Source organism: Culex pipiens, chromosome 3 (genome assembly GCF_016801865.2).
Source record: "Culex pipiens pallens isolate TS chromosome 3, TS_CPP_V2, whole genome shotgun sequence".
Taxonomy (NCBI): domain Eukaryota; kingdom Metazoa; phylum Arthropoda; class Insecta; order Diptera; family Culicidae; genus Culex; species Culex pipiens.
Window position 1 is genome coordinate 168,348,932 of NC_068939.1, and position 19,815 is coordinate 168,368,746.

General features: G+C 39.2%; 1 protein-coding gene across 1 annotated transcript; it reads left to right on the forward strand.

The window, feature by feature from the left end:
• The first annotated feature begins 568 nt into the window (after positions 1–568).
• On the forward strand, positions 569–19,463 carry LOC120426824 (UDP-glucuronic acid decarboxylase 1). The gene is made up of 6 exons (XM_039591611.2): positions 569–748; positions 1,094–1,455; positions 17,948–18,215; positions 18,275–18,594; positions 18,659–18,925; positions 18,985–19,463. The coding sequence occupies exons 1-6, from the start codon at positions 688–690 to the stop codon at positions 19,096–19,098; spliced, it is 1,392 nt and encodes a 463-aa protein (XP_039447545.1). The 5' UTR covers positions 569–687; the 3' UTR covers positions 19,099–19,463.
• The last annotated feature ends 352 nt before the right edge of the window (positions 19,464–19,815 follow it).

The window sequence follows — 19,815 nt, forward strand, 5'->3', positions numbered from 1 at the left end:
CCTCTCCACCAAAAATGAGCAAAAGTTACTTCAGTAAAGTCTGTTTAATCATGATTTTAAATAAAGTAACATAAACAAAATCTCTGCCATCAGCAGTCCCTGTTTATATAGCCCTGTCAACCTGTCAAACAAAAGGCTACATAAACCTCGTGACGAAAAAAAAGCAACAAGAAAAAAGCGCCATGTACATTCGGCGAAGAAAAACGAATCATAACAAAGCGCCCCCCTCAGTGACAGCAGGGTGATATCGACGTTGGTGATTTCAAAAGAAGTTATGTTTGTTTTTCTCAGATAAAATTACGGAAATAATGTTTTATTGAATTTGGATAATCAAGTATCAATAAAAGTAACGTTTTTCATCGTTTGTTATCATTAGAACATCATATTTTGCTTTTATATTAAAATAGGAATTGAAAATGTATGCTCAACATTCAAATGCGTTTTTCTCAAAACGCATGGTTTGTACATGATGCTTTTTGAAATGTTGGCATCGAAACGTCAAACCGCGATGATGATTGATGATTGATGATCAAACGTCAAAATAAAACTCGCGAAACGACACGGAAAGGAAAGAAGCAAACAACAGAAAAAGTGTTTTCGCTGGTGGTGGGGGACACAAAAGTGGCCAAACACTGCACGGAACGGCGGTCCGCTGGAGGATTACATCTCGCACAGTGTTTAGTTATTATGGTGTTTTCGAGGAGGAAGATGAAGCAGCTGTTCGCGTTCGGTGTGGCCATCGTGCTGGGTAGGTTGGAGCAGGCGCGAGTTCCCAGTTTCCTCTCTTGGGGGAGCTGATAGTGGTTTCGTTGAATTTCGATGGGCCCGTGGGTCAAGTGGATTAGGGAACTTGGCTTTAGGCCAATGTAAATAAAGATGCCGTAAGAGGTGCTGCTGCTGCTGATGAAGCAACAAACCAGCAGTCACGTTTGGGATTCGGTCCGTCCGTGTAATGTGCCAACAATCCGCTAACAGCTCAAAGAGTACATCGACGACGAGTACTCGGAATCAAGTGTTTGTTAGTTTAAAGCTGTTTGCCAAAGGTGTTAATTTCTGCCCTTTCTCTCGTTTGCCTCTTGGGGTCCTCCCGCAGTAATCTGTTTGTACAAGTCGTGGGGTAATCCGACCGGTGCCAAGTTGACCTTGGGAATCGCCGCCGGAGAGAATGAGCTGGACGCGAACCCGGAGCGGTCCCGCTACGTGGTGGATCGTGATGCCGACGGAGAAGGCACCGTTCGGCGCCGGATGGAGGTGGCCCTGCGAAGGCACCCTCCGGTCGGCGAGGAAGCAGGAGGTGCCGAAGTAGGGAGCAAGGATGGTCACATTGACGAGGTGCACCAGGCCAAACAGCAAATACTGGCGCTGGAGCGGAAGATTCAGGAGCTCGAGGGTCGAATACCCCGCAAGTATCCGGACGTGACGTTCCTGAACTACAAGAATCGGAAGCGAATACTGGTGAGTGGAAAAACGTTTTATCGAACATTTATTATTGAGTTTCTGTGCACAGTGTGCAGTTTTATTTGGCACATTCTTGCAAATATATTTTTAATGACATAAAAATAATAGGCCGAAACATTTTTTTTCTGGTTTTTGGCAAACAATTTGATTATAAAATACATAACAAGTCTTTTCAATATTTTTTCACAGACGCATTTTATTTTTATGGAAAATACTCCTTTTGCAAACTCTAATTTCGGTTGATTTTTTTTCCTTTAATTCTAATGAAAAATAAGGATCTCTGTGTTTTTCTTAAAAAGCAGCCTGAAAAATTAAATTGACCGATCTTTATATATAATATAGTTGGAGTATTCTACGCAAATGAACCCTTCTTTTATATTTATGTTTTTAAACCAGTTCCAGCTTAAATCACGAATTTCCAAATATGTATAATGAAAAGAGGTGAACAAAAATATTCAAGAATAGTCTCTACCATTTTTTATCCGTGTTGATGAAACATTGAACATTTAAATTGTTTAAAAAAATATTTCCAGCCTTTAAATCAAAATTACGATTAACATTTTAAAAGGAATTAAAATATGTAATTTCTCTCATCGCCGCACGATTCTTTGTCAACTGGAGCGTGCAATCATTCACGAGCGAACACGACTCGCAAGCTGCCAGCGTCTTGGCAGCTTTGCGATTTTTACGCCTACTTCGTCCGTCGACCTGAGTCACAAAAGTGAATATGTTCAGAGAGGAGAGAATCCAACAAAACACGAGCGCGGCGCTCTTTTGGCCTGCATTAGGGGAAATATGCCCATTTTATGCCTAATAAGCGGTCGTGTTTGAATGATACTGGATAATCTGGATTGTTCCTTGAAATTCACTCAAACCAAGTGCACCAACGAGTAGAGCAACTTTTTGTGAACATTTCTGTTTATTTTCACTTTTATTAAAAGTTATGCTATTCCTTTTACAAGCATTTAAAAAATATATTTCAAAAATGCATTCTCATCAGTCGAGTGCATTGGGCCACGCCCATTTTTTTATTTTCAGCTTAGTTCTTTTTTTCTTCCAGCGCTCTTTTGGGTCTGCTTAGTGCTGCCAAAATTGATGAAATTTTAAGCGAACACTCACAAAACGTAGCATTTATAGCGAAAGTTTCCTGGCAGCACTTGCTCACTCTAACACACTCTTACCAAAAATCATGATTTTTTGAGTTCCAAATCCCACTTTTCATACGAATTTTTCAGTTCAACCCATATAACCATTTTTATGGTTGTAGTACCTGAACTCAAAAAATCGTATGAAAAGTGGGATTTGGAACTCAAAAAATCATGATTTTTGACAAGGGTGAAGGCGCTGCACCAGCATGTTGGTGGTGTTGGCCACCCTTTGTTCTTTATTTGCCTTCGCTTCTCGCTCGGTTTTCTTCAACCTTAGATTGGAATGGGTAGTCAAAATTGAAACGTCAAAAGACTTTGCGCGTTTGTTTTTTGGATGGCGCTTGCTAATTATTTACATGTTTCGGGATTATTTTTCAAGTGAGTGACTAAAGAATGTGCAAAAGAACATGTTGCCGGTAGTTGAAAGCAATTTTATATCTTAAGCGCTTTGAAAACGCAAGTGAAAAGATATTGATGGCGGCTTTCGTTAAGCAGTTAACCTCGGATCTTGCGTGTGGATGTGTGTGCCACAAAAATGATGAGAAATGGTCTCTCAAAATAGAAATTATGATCAAAAGTGCAGTAAATTGGATCTTTTTGGCCAGTAAGTTGCATACATTTGCGTGCTTACTCGAAGCGGTGCTGTTGCTGGCAAGTTATAGCCTAAAAAATATTTTTGGAGCTTTAATCGAGCACCAAACTCTCCATATGATGAAGATAGGTGTTTGATTAGAAAGTCAAAATATTGTTGAAAACATTCTTTTTAGGCAATATTTACTAAATGATCAAAGCAAAGCCGATTGCAGACTTTTTTGAGTCAGCGACGACAAACGTTCTCTTTAAGCCATTCGCTGAACTTGCCCGATTGGAGTGAGAAGGGGAGCAAAAAGAGAGATATCAGAGCAGTTTTAAATCGCGTTAAATTTGTGCTCACGAGTGAAAGGGTCTGTTTTGAGCGATCATGGTCGGGATTTTGAAATTCTGAAAATAATTTTTTTTTTTCAAAAAAGTATTAGTAAATTTTTAGAAAGGTTTTTTGGCCGAAATAAAAACGCGGTAGCTGTTAATTGAAGCAAATTCATTATATCTAATACAGTCGACTCTCTGGTTGTCAATATCCAAGGGACCGTCGAGGAAGAGAATCATCAGTTTACAGAACGATGCAAAATGAAGACTCGATTGAAAATATGTTTTTCTTGGTACCCAGCTATGGGAGAGAATCATGGTAACGTCCAGCAAACAAAAACAAACTAATGTCAAACACCCTTCCAGGGATGCCAGGTACACAGATTTGTCTGTGTGTCTTTTGATGTTGTGTCCAGACATTTTGTGATGCAAAGACAAACACAGACTTTTTAAATCTGACACAGATATACACAGATTTTCCGAAAACGGAGCGAAAATTCGATTTTTAAAAGTCAGGATGGTTTTGACAACACCTTCCCTCCCCCGCTCATCTTTTCTTTTTTTTTTGAGACGATCGTTGATGCTCGAGTTTAGGTCAAAGTATGTGCACAGACATGCACAGACTTTTTTTTCGCAGTAGTCCAGACTTTTCAAATTCCGACCTGGCATCCAACCCTTTCAAAGCAAAGAAAAATGTTCTCCTCTATAAAGGAAAAAATCGTGACGTCAGAAATGAACTCAAATCACTCAAAGTTCATTTTGTGAGTGACTTTAACAATTTTGCCTAGTTTGACAGCTACTTTGTCCGTACTTTTTCCGAGGGAGAGAAAAGGAGGCGAATACTTTATGAAAATCATAACTGTCAAAATTCCTAGCCTCCAAATTTTGTCGCGAGTTGCTTTTCTCCATACCATTAGGTTTTACATCGTGACGTCACGAGCGCACACGCACACACATTTTTACTGAGACACACGTGCAAAAAATGTAAACAGTGCAGCCAAGCTGTCAAATTTCCAACCTCCTAATCGAGTCGGCGTAAAACCTAATACAAAATTGCTGCCGGATCTTTTTCCAGATCTCTCCCGGAAAAGATCCGGCAGCAATGTGTATTGATTTGACGTTTGCTGAGGGCGCCAAAAAGTTTGGTTATGTTCTGCTTGCAAAAGACAATTGTAGAAAAAAGCAAAAACTGCTCGAATGGAAGTGCTCCATTGTGGGATGTTGTTTGCCTGCCACAATGATGAACCACCTGAATTTGCCTGATAATATTACAGAAATATTATTTTAAACTACAGTCCAGACTCCGTAATCCAAACCCAATTAACAAATGAAATTTTTCTTTTTTTTGTCACCGCCATTTTGATCGCCATCTTTGTTTTTTTTAAATCACTTCAGAATAGTTTTGGGGTTATACTTAAGCTCAATAATCAAAAATAAGACAACAACGGTATCTCGGAAAGTAAAATTTTTTCTAAGGCATTTGAATTCACAAAATCATAATTTAGCTTGAGTTTTATTGGTTTTATTTTTTTGAAGTTATTATACAGCCATTCCATGTCAAACAGGAAGGATCCAAATCAAAAGTGCCTCGATTCGGCCTAAAATAGTTAGACACGTATTGTTGTTTAAAAAATAGGGTGCTTCTATCCTAAATAGGGTGGCCCAAAAAATGCGTTTTTCGTCGATTGTGGCAAAATCCCTTTTTATGAAAAAAAAAAAAAAAACTAGCCAAATATTTGAAAAACCAAATTGACAAAAGTATTATTTTTGACGAAATATTTCGAGAATTTATGCTCCGGGAAATGGCTTATTCGGGACAGTGTCCATTCCGGGAAACAGAAATCCGGAAATTGTCGTAGAATCGGTTTAAGAATATGGCTTTTTTAGAACTTTTCAGAAAGGAGGGAAATTTTATAATGTGTTCGTAACAAAAAAAGACGCGATTTAAAAAAAATCACATTTTTTCAAAGGATGATAATTATTGGACATTAATCAGAGGCGACTCGTCCACCTGTTCAACCTGTTCATTGAACAGGTAGCCGATTTCGAGCGGATAATTTTTTTTTATTTAATTACCGCGGTGCTTTTTCAACCAGCAACATACAATTACAATTTTTGTTTGAATATACGTTAACAAAATCGACGTTCAGCAGCGCTGCATGCATCAAAAAAGCATTGGCCCGCCACCCTTTACTCTTTACCTCTCTTTACATCCCACCAATACTAAAGCGAGTCAGCCTGGCGGGCCACGTGCAAATGCTCGTCGCGTTCACACCGACCCTCTGAACGTCGGGGAAAAAATCTCCATACGGAAAAAATTCAACACATGTAAAGAGCTTCCTATTCATACGCAGCGGCATTATCGATGTGTTGGTAAATCTGGTTCAATCTGAGAGCGTGAACTGACAGCATTTTTGGGAGAGAGCGAAATGCCACCCCCAGGCCCCAGCTGACTTAGCTCGCTCAGCTCTGCAGGGAGCTGCTTGCAAAAGGTAAACAAGCCAGCGCGTTGACAGCACGTTGAGAGCATGAATAAATGAGAGAGCGCAAGAGCACCACAGATATTGCTCTATTTTTGGCGCACTTTTAGGCATCAGGCTGTTTTGCGCAGACTGGTGTTGTTTTAAAACTCGAATATTCAACTGCGCGCGTTGAACCTCTTCGATCTTCTTGGTTACTAGTGGATTCTTGCTCTACTGGAAAGTGATGTAATGTTAAGTTTAGATAGTGTGATTGATAAATTGAATTGAAACAATTGAAACAAAAAAGTACTGTGTTTTTTCCAGACTCGGGACACATGAGAAGAATTATGACAGTAGATTCAACCATGATCGTTATTTTATTTTCAGGATGGTTGTATTTAAAGCAGTCCTAAAAAGTTTAAGAGTTGATGCCATTAAATGCTTCAAAAACGACTGTGTTTATTCAGACTGTTGGTCCGGTTCACTCTAGTTGAATATATTATTATCATATATTGTAGCATGAATTTGTTCTGAAAACTTTTTTTTTCACTGATGCTAAAAACAAATATTTTAATTATCTCGGATGCATGTCAATATAGTTTTGTTTTTAACATCAGAAGCCCTTCTTTTTATTCAGAAATTGAATTCCAAAACCATGAGGACATAAGCGATACGACCTGGTTCTAAAAAGTATAAAGTAAAATGCCAATTTAATTTTTAACCAAGTTAGCTCAATATTTGTTGGGCCTAAAAAAGCCCAACAAACAGTTTTCCTTTGTGAAGGATGTGGTATTTTTTCTGAACGAATTGAATAGTTTTGAAATTTTGTACAATATTCAATAACTTTCCTTGAATTTTGATAAGGATGGCAGAGCGATTGCTCTATTTTTCTTCATTCACCACGCTAATGATTAAGTCTAAAAAATACATTTTAACGGGATAAAAAGTCTTAATCATACGTGTAATCAATTATTTGCATAAACAGAAAATTTCAATAGCATAAAAATAATAAAACGTAAAAATAAAAGCCATTTGGAAAGAAAAAAGCTTCTTAAAATAAAGATTCATAAATTTACTACGATCTATGATCAATATTTATTAAAAACAACATTGTAACCGGGTCGACTTCAAGCACGAAGTCAAATAATCCAAAAGAGTTGAACCAGCCTCCGGCTGAAAAACTTTATAATAAAGAATTTAAAAAAATATCATTGAACAGGTACTACATTCGGGCACGAGTCGCCTCTGACATTAATATAGAGAGTTTGTGGAACGGTTAAAAATTAAACAAAAAAAAATATCTAAAACATTTTAAAGTGTAAAATTGAACTCTCATTCAGAATTTACGAACAAAATTTTTGATTAGGTGTAAATTTATTCAGTTGTAGTAATTTTCTTATTTTCCCGTAAAAAAATATTTCAGATTTTTTTTTATGAGTATTACAAAATGAACTATACAACGTGTAGGGTTTTGGAGTATTAGCAGACATTTATGAAATTGAAGGGTTGGCAGCCCTGCCATCGAGAGCAGAAGCTGGCGGTGTGCGGTCCGCGGAATTTGAATTGTTTAGTCGGTAGTTTTTTATAGTAAATCGCGTGAAAAGTAGTGAAAAGATTATACAATGTGTAGATTTCATGTGGAAAGTGAAAATTTCCTGCAGTTTTGGGAATTTGGACAGTTTTTTCGAGATTTTTGTTTTCTACGCCGCTTGGTCAAGGGTTTGACAGCTCATCACGGCGGCTTCGCTCTTGCAGTAGTATTAGTGTGACGTGGGCTAGCTCGTTCTAAGGGTGGTATGCATCGCGTTAGAAAAATCAAATAGTGCGAAAGAAATAAAAGCAGTTTGTCAAGGAATATTTTTGGAAGTGTCATCAAGCAGCGCTCAAGCCATTTCATCTGATACTGGAGAAGGTATTGCAGATGGAGAAAAAGTACTTGGATCGGTTGAGGTTGGTCGGAGATTAATGAAATTCTTAGACATACATGTTCTAAAGTTTAAAATCCAACTTGACATTCCACAATTTGAGTTCTTTTGTCCTGAATACAAGCAACTTTGCTTAAGCCATCAAGTTGAGAATCTTGTGTTACCTGAGTTTCGATATGCATTTGCTACTAAATTTTAGCAAAAAACTCAAAATCCAGAATTGTTTAACCCAACTCTAGAAAAAGCATCCATGCGTCAAGGTCGCTTTATTTTCACTTTCAACTTGATATGTCTGGTGTAAAAAAAGAAAAGTATAGCAGTGATTTCCCCTTTTTGAAGGTTATAAAAACCATTCCTCAAATAATCTCTTAAACATGAGAGCTAAAATACGCCAACCGGAACGCCCCATTATTTTGGACGGCGGCGGTTCCGTCAAACGTGAAGCATTTTTTTTGCGCTTTCCGTCCTTTTGCTCACTTGACGGAGCCGGGTGAAAATTCAAAAAAGCTTAAAAGTATGTAGCTTTGGTTTTTAGTTTGCAAATTTCTAGATTTTTAGTAAGTTATTTCGATTGTTGTTTTGATGCCTTTTCTAGTTAACTTGGAAATCGTTTCTGGTGCTGGCTAAGCACGAAATGAGTAGGAATCAAATTTCAGTTCAACGCAATACGTTAATTAAGCAAAAATCGATAACAGTTGGTCAAGTGCGAACCTGCACCTTAATTTGGAACGATGAGAAGTAAATTTTAAGGGTCATTCGACTTCACACAAAAAGCACCAAGAAAGTACTTCAACCGTCCAGTCGACCCCTTGAAGTCGTGTACTGACGCAACTACCGCCGGATACGATTTGCCGAAGGCTTCTCTTAATTACAAGTGTATGGCAAGTGGGCGAAGATTTCGCTCAAATTTGTAGCAATGATGATGATACCTTGGTGGTACTTGGCAAGTTTTGGAGGTGGCACCTCTCTTTACCGCTTGTTCATCTCTTTGCTTAACGAACAATGACGCCTTTTGTGAGATGTTCTATTGCCAGTCAAAAATTAGCATATTTTATGGATGGTGTTCGAAAATTAGGAGCCCTCACCAAGTAGCGGCCGTTTCGTGACCATCAATTACATTGTTTGACGTGTGAGTGACCCCAATTTGCAAAATGTAAAGTGAATGGTTTACAAATCATAGGTGTATTCAAAACATTAAACACATTAACGCTTGGTAACAGTTAAATCGATTCTTGTGCATTATGTTTGCATCTCGAATAAAAAAAATCTATCTTGCAAATTTAGATACAATTTTTAAAAATAATCCAAAACAGCAAAATAACAAAAAAAAAAAAGGTGCAGTGGTAATGCTACAGGCATAACCATCATGACGAAGAACTTCGGACACAAAAGTTAATGATTTTTTTTATAGTTTTATTATTTGCGTTTCTTGGCATTTCCTACTTCCTACGGCATTCGCCACCTAGATTTCTTCGTTCCACGAAATCCCAAAACGAAAATCTATTTCATTTGCGTACTCAAATCACTCTCGACAGTCTACGAGGAAGGGACGACACAGCGGCAACAAAGATAGCTGAAGGCGGAGAAGCATCGCGGCGAAGGGGCAGACCGAACCTGGAAGGGATCAATGTTGTTCGCGATGGGGAAATGTTTTGGCAAGGCTCTTGCCAGCCATCGGCGACAGCCAAGTAAATTTCAACAGCAAGCATTAAAAAGCCCTTTTAGGGCTCAAATTGATTACGAAAGAGTTATTCTCAATTTCAATAATTTCGCAATTATCGATTTATTACCCCCAGCGATTTATTACTCATATTGCCAAAAAGTTCAAGATGGTATGTCAGAGACATAACCGAAAGACATAGGATCAAACATTTTGAATGAGTTTTTGGATTGCTAGTGAAATCTGGGATAAGATTATTGTATTTTGTTTCATAGATTTGTCGGCAAAATTGTCCTAAATGTTCCCCCAAGGTGAACTTTCCATGAGGGCACCGGCAACTCCAGGTTGTGGCCACTACTGTCGAAATGGCCATTTGCAGGTTCAATATCAAAACAATGAATTTTGATACCCATATTGCAACAACCCGTATGTTTCGGTTAATGTTACCCTGGGCCCAAGAGGAACCTGCTTTGAGGGCACCGGTCACTCCAGGTTGTGGCCACTACTGTCGAAATGTCAATTTTAGTTCAGTATCAAAAACCATGAATTTTGATACCCATATTGCCACAACTCGTATGGTTCTGTAAATGTCCCCCGGGCCCCGGGAGAACCTGCTTCGAGGGCACCAGTCAGTACAGGTTGTGGCCACTACTGCCGAAATGGCCATTTTCATGTTCAGTATCAAAAACCATGAATTTTGATACCCATATTGCCAAAACTCGTATGGATCTGTAAAAGGCCCTCCGGGCCCCGGGGGAACCTTCTTTGAGGGCACCGGCCACTCCAGGTTTTAGCCACCACTGCCGAAATGGCCATTATCATGTTCAGTATCAAAAACCATGAATTTTGATACCCATATTGCCACAACTCATATGGTTCTGTAAAAGGCCCTCCGGGCCCCGGGGGAACCTTCTTTGAGGGCACCGGCCACTCCAGGTTTTGGCCACCACTGTCGAAATGGCCAGTATCAAAAACCATAAATTTTGATACCCATATTGCCAAAACTCGTATGGTTCTGTAAATGTCCCCCCAGGCCCCGGGGGAACCTTCTTTGAGGGCACCGGCCACTCCAGGTTTTGGCCACCACTGCACAGTGTTCGGAATGGCAAAATTAAGTGGAATAAATTGATAACTCCTTTATTTGACGTCCTAGCAAAATGGTGTCTTCGGAAGAGTTGTTGTACTTGATAAGGGCTATTTTTTGAAGTTATTGACATACAGGGTGACGACCTTCCAGGGTGTCAACCAAAAACTAACTTTGTTGGATGACGTTGTAGGGCTTTGGTGTCTTCGGCAAAGTTGTAGAGGAGAAAATTTCATGAAAGTTTGTCGAAAGCACCAAATTTGTAGCTCTTAATCTACTCGAGATATACCCCATTTTTGCAAAAATGGTTCAAAAAAGCACTTTTTTGGTGATAACTCAAAATGATAGCATTTTAGCGGCCTACTATGTTCTGAAGAGTTGTTTATGACATAAAATTACACATCTTTGCGGAAGACAGCAAAATGTTTTGAGCCTTTATTGAAGAGTTATAACCATTTTTATGTGATTTTAAGCCTATTTTCAAGTTGCTATGTTTTCAAAATGGCGCATTTTGGGGCAAAAACGAACAATGCACCTGAAAGTACACACTTTCAACTACATTTCCTGAAAATATCTCCGTGTCTATCCGTGTCTATTTTTAGATATCTCGATTTGAATTTGACGGTTTTCAATCAATCTATTTATAAATGTTAATCGAAATCATGTAGAATACGAGTTGAAAATCGGTGAATTGAAGGGAAAATTGATCAATTTTTATGGAAAATACTTTGTCTATAAAAAAAATACGACAACCTTTCTAAACTGACCAAATATAAAAGGAAATTTTAATATTTAATTTTAAATACGAACAATTATTTAAAATTTTAATTTACATTATTTTTGGGCTGAACATGTTTTTATTCATAATTTTAGAATGTGTGTCATAATTTTAAGCATAAACAATGTATTTTCCATAAAAATCGATCAATTTACCGATTATTACCACGTTTTCAATAAGATTCCGCATTAAAATATAAATGAATTGATTAAAAACCGTCAATTTCGAATCGAGATATCTAAAAATAGACACGGATAGACACGGAGATATTTTCAGGAAATGTAGTTGAAAGTGTGTACTTTCAGGTGCATTGTTCGGTTTTGCACCAAAATGCGCCATTTTGAAAACATAGCAACTTGAAAATAGGCTCAAAATCACATAAAAATTGTTATAACTCTTCAATAAAGGCTCAAAACATTTTGCTGACTTCGGCAAAGATGTGTAATTTTATGTCATAAACAACTCTTCAGAACATAGTAGGCCGCTAAAATGCTATCATTTTGAGTTATCACCAAAAAAGTGCTTTTTTGAACCATTTTTGCAAAAATGGCGTATATCTCGAGTAGATTAAGAGCTACAAATTTGGTGCTTTCGACAAACTTTCATGAAATTTTCTCCTCTACAACTTTGCCGAAGACACCAAAGCCCTACAACGTCATCCAACAAAGTTAGTTTTTGGTTGACACCCTGGAAGGTCGTCACCCTGTAGTCAATAACTTCAAAAAATAGCCCTTATCAAGTACAACAACTCTTCCGAAGACACCATTTGGCTAGGACGTCAAATAAAGGAGTTATCAATTTATTCCACTTAATTTTGCCATTGCGAACACTGTGCACTGGCGTAAACAAAATCTTTGAACGAATTGGGGGAAGCTTCCTGACTGACCCGGCTGTGCATCCCGGGGCCGTGACCAATTACACGAGCTCGTAGTAGATTCGTTGTACTAACCCATACAACAGGGCTACAACAATTTTCACACAGTCTACTAGGTTAAGCGATTTTGCTCCACTGCCTAAAAGTTGCCTCCGCTGGCGGTTTTGCTCGTCCCCGGGTGTATCTGTAGTTGGTCGCAGTCTTTGATGGCCTTTTCAGGTGACGAATTTAGATACATCAATCGAACATCCGTGGAAGGGAAACTCGACGCATCGAACCCAATCAGCGTGTACCATGAAACGGGAGTGTGTGTGTATGTGTGTGTGAACGCGCATTTGGCAATTTTCTTGAATCTGCCATCCTACGGCATTTGGTGTGTCATTCTACGGCATTCGCACACAATTTGCCCTCTTCGGTGCTGCTCTCCGATTCTCTCTCTCTCTCTCTAGAAAATAAAGCTAATTTTTCAGAAGAAATCCTTCTCCGGAAGAGAGAATTTGCGTTGCTAGGGCTCTCTCTCCCTGCTGCTGCTGCTTCACCCGTCTGCGGCTCAGATATGAGCCGACCCGACTTGTTCAGCATCTCGGTGGCAACTAAGTGGAGTGGAAAGGGTAGAACGCATTTTTATACTTCTACTTCGCTATTACTTCCCCTCTTTTTGTCACTGCGCGCGCCCCCGTACATACACACGTATTTGCTTTCGCATCGAAGGGTAAATCTGCTGATGTGGTTGTATTCATCTGGATTCGAACGAAACGACACCAACACGGTGATTCTTGTTTTGCGTTTGGCGCATCGGCCAACAATTTGGCAACGCAGCAGGCTCAGATTTTTTAGGGGTTTTGTTAATTTGATTTGGTTAACCGCGGTGGATTTTCTTGAAATAATTCGAACTGTCAAAAATCCACCAAAGCATCTATCACATTGATCGCACAAAAATCAGTGGTAGAAAAGTATCCACCGGTAGATGCTTTGTTGGATTTTTGACAGTTCGAATTATTTCAAGAAAATCCACCGCGATTAATCAAATCAAATTAACAAAAGCCCTTTGGACTGCACGCGCTTACACTCACACACACACATATGTAATCGCTCGTAAATTTCGAGGTGATTCTGATTCCGAGGCTGGATTTAATTTCATTTCCGTTTTGCGTAACCGTGCAGCAACATCACAGAGGAGCAGCTACATTTTGATACCTTTATTGCCCCAACTCTTATGGTTCCGCCAATTTCAAATTTCATGTCCAGTATCAAAAACCCTGAAGTTTGATACCCATATTGCCCCAACTCTTATGGTTCCGCAAATGTCCCCTTATCGGAACATCCCAGGGGCCTCCGGCCACTCCAGGTGGTGGCCACTATTGCCGAAATGTCAAATTTCATGTCGAGTATCAAAAACGCTAATGTTTGATACCCAAATTCCCCCAACTCTTATGGTTCCGCAAATGTCCCCCTATCGGAACACCCCCGGGGCCTCCGGCCACTTCAGGTGGTGGCCACTACTGCCAAAATGTCATATTTCATGTCCAGTATCAAAATCCAGGTGGTGGTCACTACTGCCAAGCGCTTGGTGGCGCTTGAGAGAGGAGCTGAGCTCCTCTCGCTTCGGTGGTAGACCACCGACTGAAGCCAGCCTTCAGATTTCCCATGGTTTTGTAGGGAATCGGGAAGGCTAGTTCCTGAAAACGCCACCTGGTGGCGCTTGCGAGAGGAGCTGAGCTCCTCTCGCTTCGGTGGTAGACCACCGACTGAAGCCAGCCTTCCGATTTCCCATGGTTTTGTAGGGAAGCGGGAAGGCTAGTTCCTGAAGACGCCACCTAGTGGCGCTTGCTAGAGGAGCTGAGCTCCTCTCGCTTCGGTGGTAGACCACCGACTGAAGCCAGCCTTCAAATTTCCCGTGGTTTTGTAGGGAAGAGAGAAGGCTGGCGCTCGCGAGAAGAGCTGAGCTCCTCTCGCTTCGGTGGTAGACCACCGACTAAACTAATGCTGTGGAGGGGGTGGCGTTTATATTTATATCAAAACCGTCGGCCGCGCTGCTTCTGTGATTTTCCCCTCTGCTTGGGGAAGGCGTTTCATTTTTCGGTTTCATTTGGAAATTTTGGATTGCTACCCTGTATAGAGCCCTAAGACGAAGTTCTTCGTCAAAAAACGTCTTCTATGGCGCCGAATTGATACAACCATTACCGAACCAAAGTGAATCAATCATTTCCATTGTTCGACATTTTTCCCCTCTTTCTCCCCACATACACTATGATTACTATGAATGGCAATATTTACCCAAAGCTGTGACACCGTGGTTGATTAATCGTGTTTGCTAAAGAAGCATAGCGATGTTGGCAGCTCGTTCGTAGAGGGAATCAATTTTATTCAAGATTTTTGGGTAAAAAACAAAACGCTTCAACTTGTACAATTTTTTTCTTGAATGCTCTAAAATGTTTCATAAAATTGTTTCGATTAAATTTTTGCAACTGAACCGTTAATGATAATTTCAAATATTTGCGTGCTCATCATGCCACCAGTTTTGGTTCTCTCAAACGAGGTGTGTTATACCCAGTGATCCAACATACTGGTCTGTTTGACCTTGCCCAGCCGAATGAGTGATGCTGCAATACATTTTCTTTGCGTTGGTAATGTGAACCGTGAACCGTGGAAAGAGAGGAAAATTGAATTAACCCTCTACAACTCAACCCCACCTTTAGACGGGCTTAGATTTAAAAATCGTGAAAAAAACTCATTTTCCAACCAATTTTTGATCTTTAAAAAAGCATTGGAAAGAAGAATTCTTCAAATTGTAGAAAATTTATGGGTTGGATGTTTTACTTGTTGTATGTGACTTTGCCAATGAGCAACTCTCTACGAAATCGGCCGATTTCGACCATTTTTATTTTTTATATTTTTTTATTTGACTTAAACTTTGTGGGGGCCTTCGCTATGACCAAATAAGCTATTTTGCGTCATTGGTTCATCCGTACAAGTCTCCATACAATTTTGGCTGCTGTCCATACAAAAATGGTATGTAAATATTCAAACAGCTGTAACTTTTGAGTGAATTTTCTGATCAATTTTTTGTCTTCGGCAAAGTTGTAGGTATTGTTAAGGACTTTTGAGAAAAAATAGGCATACGGAAAAAAAATTGCAGATTTTTTTATCAACTTTTTTTCACTAAAACTCAATTTCCCAAACTTATTTTTTGATTTTTGAGATTTTTTGATATGTTTTAGGGGACAAAAATCCGCAACTTTTGAGCCATAGAGAAACATGGTCAAAAAATCTGCCGCCGAGTTATAAATTTTTGAAAAAATAGTGATTTTTGGAAAAAAATTAAGTTTCATGCAAAAACAAGTTTGACATTATTTTTTAATGCAAAATTGAATTTGCAACCGAAAAGTACTTTACAGTTTTTTTTTGATTAAGGGCTCCGTTTTCAAGATATAGCCACCGAAAGTTTGATTTTAGCGAAATATTTGCAGTTTTTCAATTTTTAAAAATAGTGACAATGAGTTACAACAACTTTGCCGAAGACACCAAATTGATCAGAAAATTCACTCAAAAGTTTCAGCTGTTTGAATATTTCGTAGAACAAAAGTTGCTCAAAATGACCTCCTGAACACGGGAAAAATAAAAGTGTTCGAAAAAAAATTTGGGCAGTAGAGGGTTAAACAGCTTGGCGAGTTATACGCATTGAAAGCAACACACGGTCTGTTAGTAGAGCAAAGATCAGAATTTGTTTTTTTTGTGATTTTAAGACATACGAGCTCTTTGACATTTTTGTTTTTTTTTAACACTCAAACGGTCGGGTAGTCATTTGACCCCTATTTTTTTCTTAAAAATCTCATAACTTTTGATAGAATTGACCAATTTGGATGCTTCCAGTTGCAAAAGATCCAGATTTGTCTATATTTTTAACTGTCAGATGGGGGACAAATATGGTCCATTTTTACCGGAGATATTCCGGATTCCGTTGGGGTACCTCGGCCCTCCTATTTGGGTTTTTGGTCAATATAACAAAATCTATTCCACAAAACAAAGCCGGAAATGATGCAAAACTTTTGCCATCTAACCCTCACTTTTTGAAACTGGCACAAAAAAAAAACATATTTGTTTTCAAACTAACAACAAGTATGAATGAGTAAAATGTAACGAATGAAAAAATATTTTATAGAATACAAATTTGTATCAGCTCATTGGAGAAATTATTGATTAAATTTTGAGTGCTAAAAAAATCAACTTTTGCTCGTTTCGATAGAAATAATTTCAAAATTTTAGAAGCAAAAGTATCTTTTTGAATGGGCTAAAATCCTTATTTTAAAATGTTCGACCAGTTTAAAAAAATCTTAATTACTTAAAAAAAGAGCAAAAAAATTCACAAAAGCATTATTTTGAACATTGAAAATCGAACCAGTAGTTTCCGAATTATCGTGATTTAAAAATGATGGCTAATTACATAGTCGACCCTGATAAATTTCACTGAATTTAATCTTTAAGAGCACCCAGCACTTCAATCAACAAAGTAAAAAAAAAGAAAACTGTAGGCAAATATTTTCAGCTTTATTTTTTTGCGGAAATCTGAAAATGCAAACCCCTTATGTCTATATATAAATTTTTTTGTAATTGTCTGCTCTACAACTTTGTAGAATATTGTTACACTCTTAAAAATAACCCTGCAAAGTTAGAAAAAACACGAAATTTAAAAATGAAAATTTTTGTTCTAAATGAAAAAAATTCCCTTTTGGGTCAATGTAGATTCAAAAAGTACATTAAATTTCCCATAAAATGACATGTTCCAAAAAAATTTACAGTCAAGTAACGGAAAATGGGAGAATTTTTAAAACTTTTTTAGTGTTTTTTTCGATGAAAAATACGTATTTTTCGGAATTCTGAGTACGCCATCAAATCGGGCGTCTAATTTTGCATAAAAGTCCCTTTGACACCAAATTTCTATCTCATCTCTTTTTTCGCATGTTCAAAAATGGAAGGGGTCGTACCGCCTCTCCGTCACGAGATATCAAAAAACGGACCTCGGATTCGTGTTCAGGGACAAAAGTTACCCCTTAGGACAAAGTTTCACGCAAATCGAAGAGGGGTCGGGGCTACTGCTTTGTGAGTTGGCGGAGAATTACCCATATTCTATCATAAATTGCATTTTTTGATGATAAAAATGGATAAAATGCACAATTTTTATACTTACATATCTCAGGCATCGTACAAGCAACCCCCTTAAACAAAAAATGTCCACTTTTTTGCCATATAACCCCTGCAAAACCTTATTTCCTAACCTTCAAATATTAGAATTTAAGGCAGTGCCTTTGGAAACTTTTACATATTATACCAAAACTACTTAACTTATTCCAACTTTTTTGGTTTGTCCATACTCCTAGCCCATTACTAGTACTAGCCTTATCACTTAAATTGCCGTTTTCACTTTATATCCGAAGAAAACGTGATTTTTAAAGGGGTGTCCAAATTACCCCCACTGTCCATATTACCCCAAACTCCCCTATTCTATTTTTTTTAAGACTAGATTTGACCCCGCCATGAGCTTGGAGGGTTAATCAAACAAGCTGGAGACTTCAACGCTACGTGCAGTGACGAACCCACTCTAAATATTCCTGTAAAAATTCTAATTCTCCATTTCCTTCCATCCTCCGGCAGATCACGGGCGGAGCCGGCTTCGTCGGGTCGCACCTGGTCGACTACCTGATGATGCAGGGCCACGAGCTGATCGTGGTGGACAACTTCTTCACGGGGCGGAAGCGCAACGTCGAGCACTGGCTGGGGCACGAAAACTTTGAGCTCATCCACCACGACATCGTGAACCCGCTGTTCATCGAGGTGGACGAAATTTACCACCTGGCGAGTCCGGCCAGCCCGCCGCACTACATGTACAACCCGGTCAAGACGATCAAGACGAATACGTTGGGTAGGTTGAGGGGGGAGTTACTTTTGAGGACAGTAATGTTTAATGATGTCCGTTTTCAGGAACGATAAACATGCTTGGGTTGGCAAAGCGCGTCGGGGCTAAGGTACTGATTGCAAGTACGTCGGAGGTTTACGGTGATCCGGATGTGCATCCCCAGCCGGAGACCTACTGGGGTCATGTGAATCCGATTGGGCCGCGAGCGTGCTACGATGAAGGTAAGCGGGTAGCGGAGACGTTGGCGTACGCGTACGCCAAGCAGGAGAACGTGAACGTGCGCGTGGCACGAATCTTCAACACCTACGGACCCCGGATGCACATGAACGATGGCCGCGTTGTGTCCAACTTTATCATCCAGGCACTCCAGAATCAGTCGATTACTGTGAGAAAAAGAAAGAATTTTCCATTTTTTGTGAATTGATCTCAAACCAAATTTCTTCCTCCAGATGTACGGCAGTGGCAAGCAAACACGGTCCTTCCAGTACGTGTCGGACCTGGTGGACGGCTTGGTAGCGCTGATGGCGTCCAACTACACCCTGCCCGTCAACCTGGGAAACCCCGTCGAGCGGACCATCGAGGAGTTTGCGGAAATCATCCGCGATTCCGTCGGTTGCAAAAGCAAAATCGTCGAGCTGCCCGCCGTCGAGGACGATCCGCAGCGGCGCAAGCCGGACATTGCCCGCGCCAAGCGATACCTGGACTGGGAACCGAGGGTAAGTTTTGCGGGAAATCTCCACCAACAAGAAATTCTATCAAATCTTAACTTCACCAGGTTCCACTCAAGGAAGGTCTGATAAAAACGATCGAATACTTCCGGAAAGAGCTGGCCCGGTCGAACCACTCCCAGCGGAACATTTTCGTTCCGGAAACGACTGAAAAGAAATAGCGATAGCGTAACAAACAAACAAAAAATGCGGTGCTGTGGTCTAATCCTAGGTTTAATCTCTCTGTCTCTGTCCGATGCGCGATGGGTGTGTCTTTTGTATAGCGAAATCGTGATTAACAGCACAACAAGCAGTTAACAAATTGGGATCATTCCCTCGCGTGAAATGAGTTTCAAGTGTTTAAATTAATTGGGAATATTTTTCGTATGAAATTGAAGGTTGACTTATTTCCCCCTCTATACTTTTAACCCTGTGTTTTTTGTGTACATAACTTCCACTGTCCTTGTCTAGTCTTGTTTTATGTGAAAAGTTTAACCATGTTTTCCCTGAACCTGTATGATTGTGAATAAATACGAATGTTAGGATAGATGTGGTATTGTTTGTCGGTAGCTGATGTATCACAGCCTAGAAATAATTAGTTAATTTTGACACGTCCAAGCTTAATCTAATTTGCCACAATTTTTACTGTCTGAAAATTTGTTTTACGCGAAGCAAAAAAAAATGCTTCAAACATAAGGCCATTAAAAAAACAAAACTTCAAAATCGCATTTCCCAAAATTCATATTTTGGTTTTTTTGTGCAATTTTTGAGCTAAGCAAAAATATGGAAAACATATTTCACGCAAAATCTAAATTAAAAAAAATACAGAATTAAAAAATGCACTTCCAAAAATCTTCAAAAATTGTTTCTAAAGGTTTTTAATTTGGTATTGGAACGTG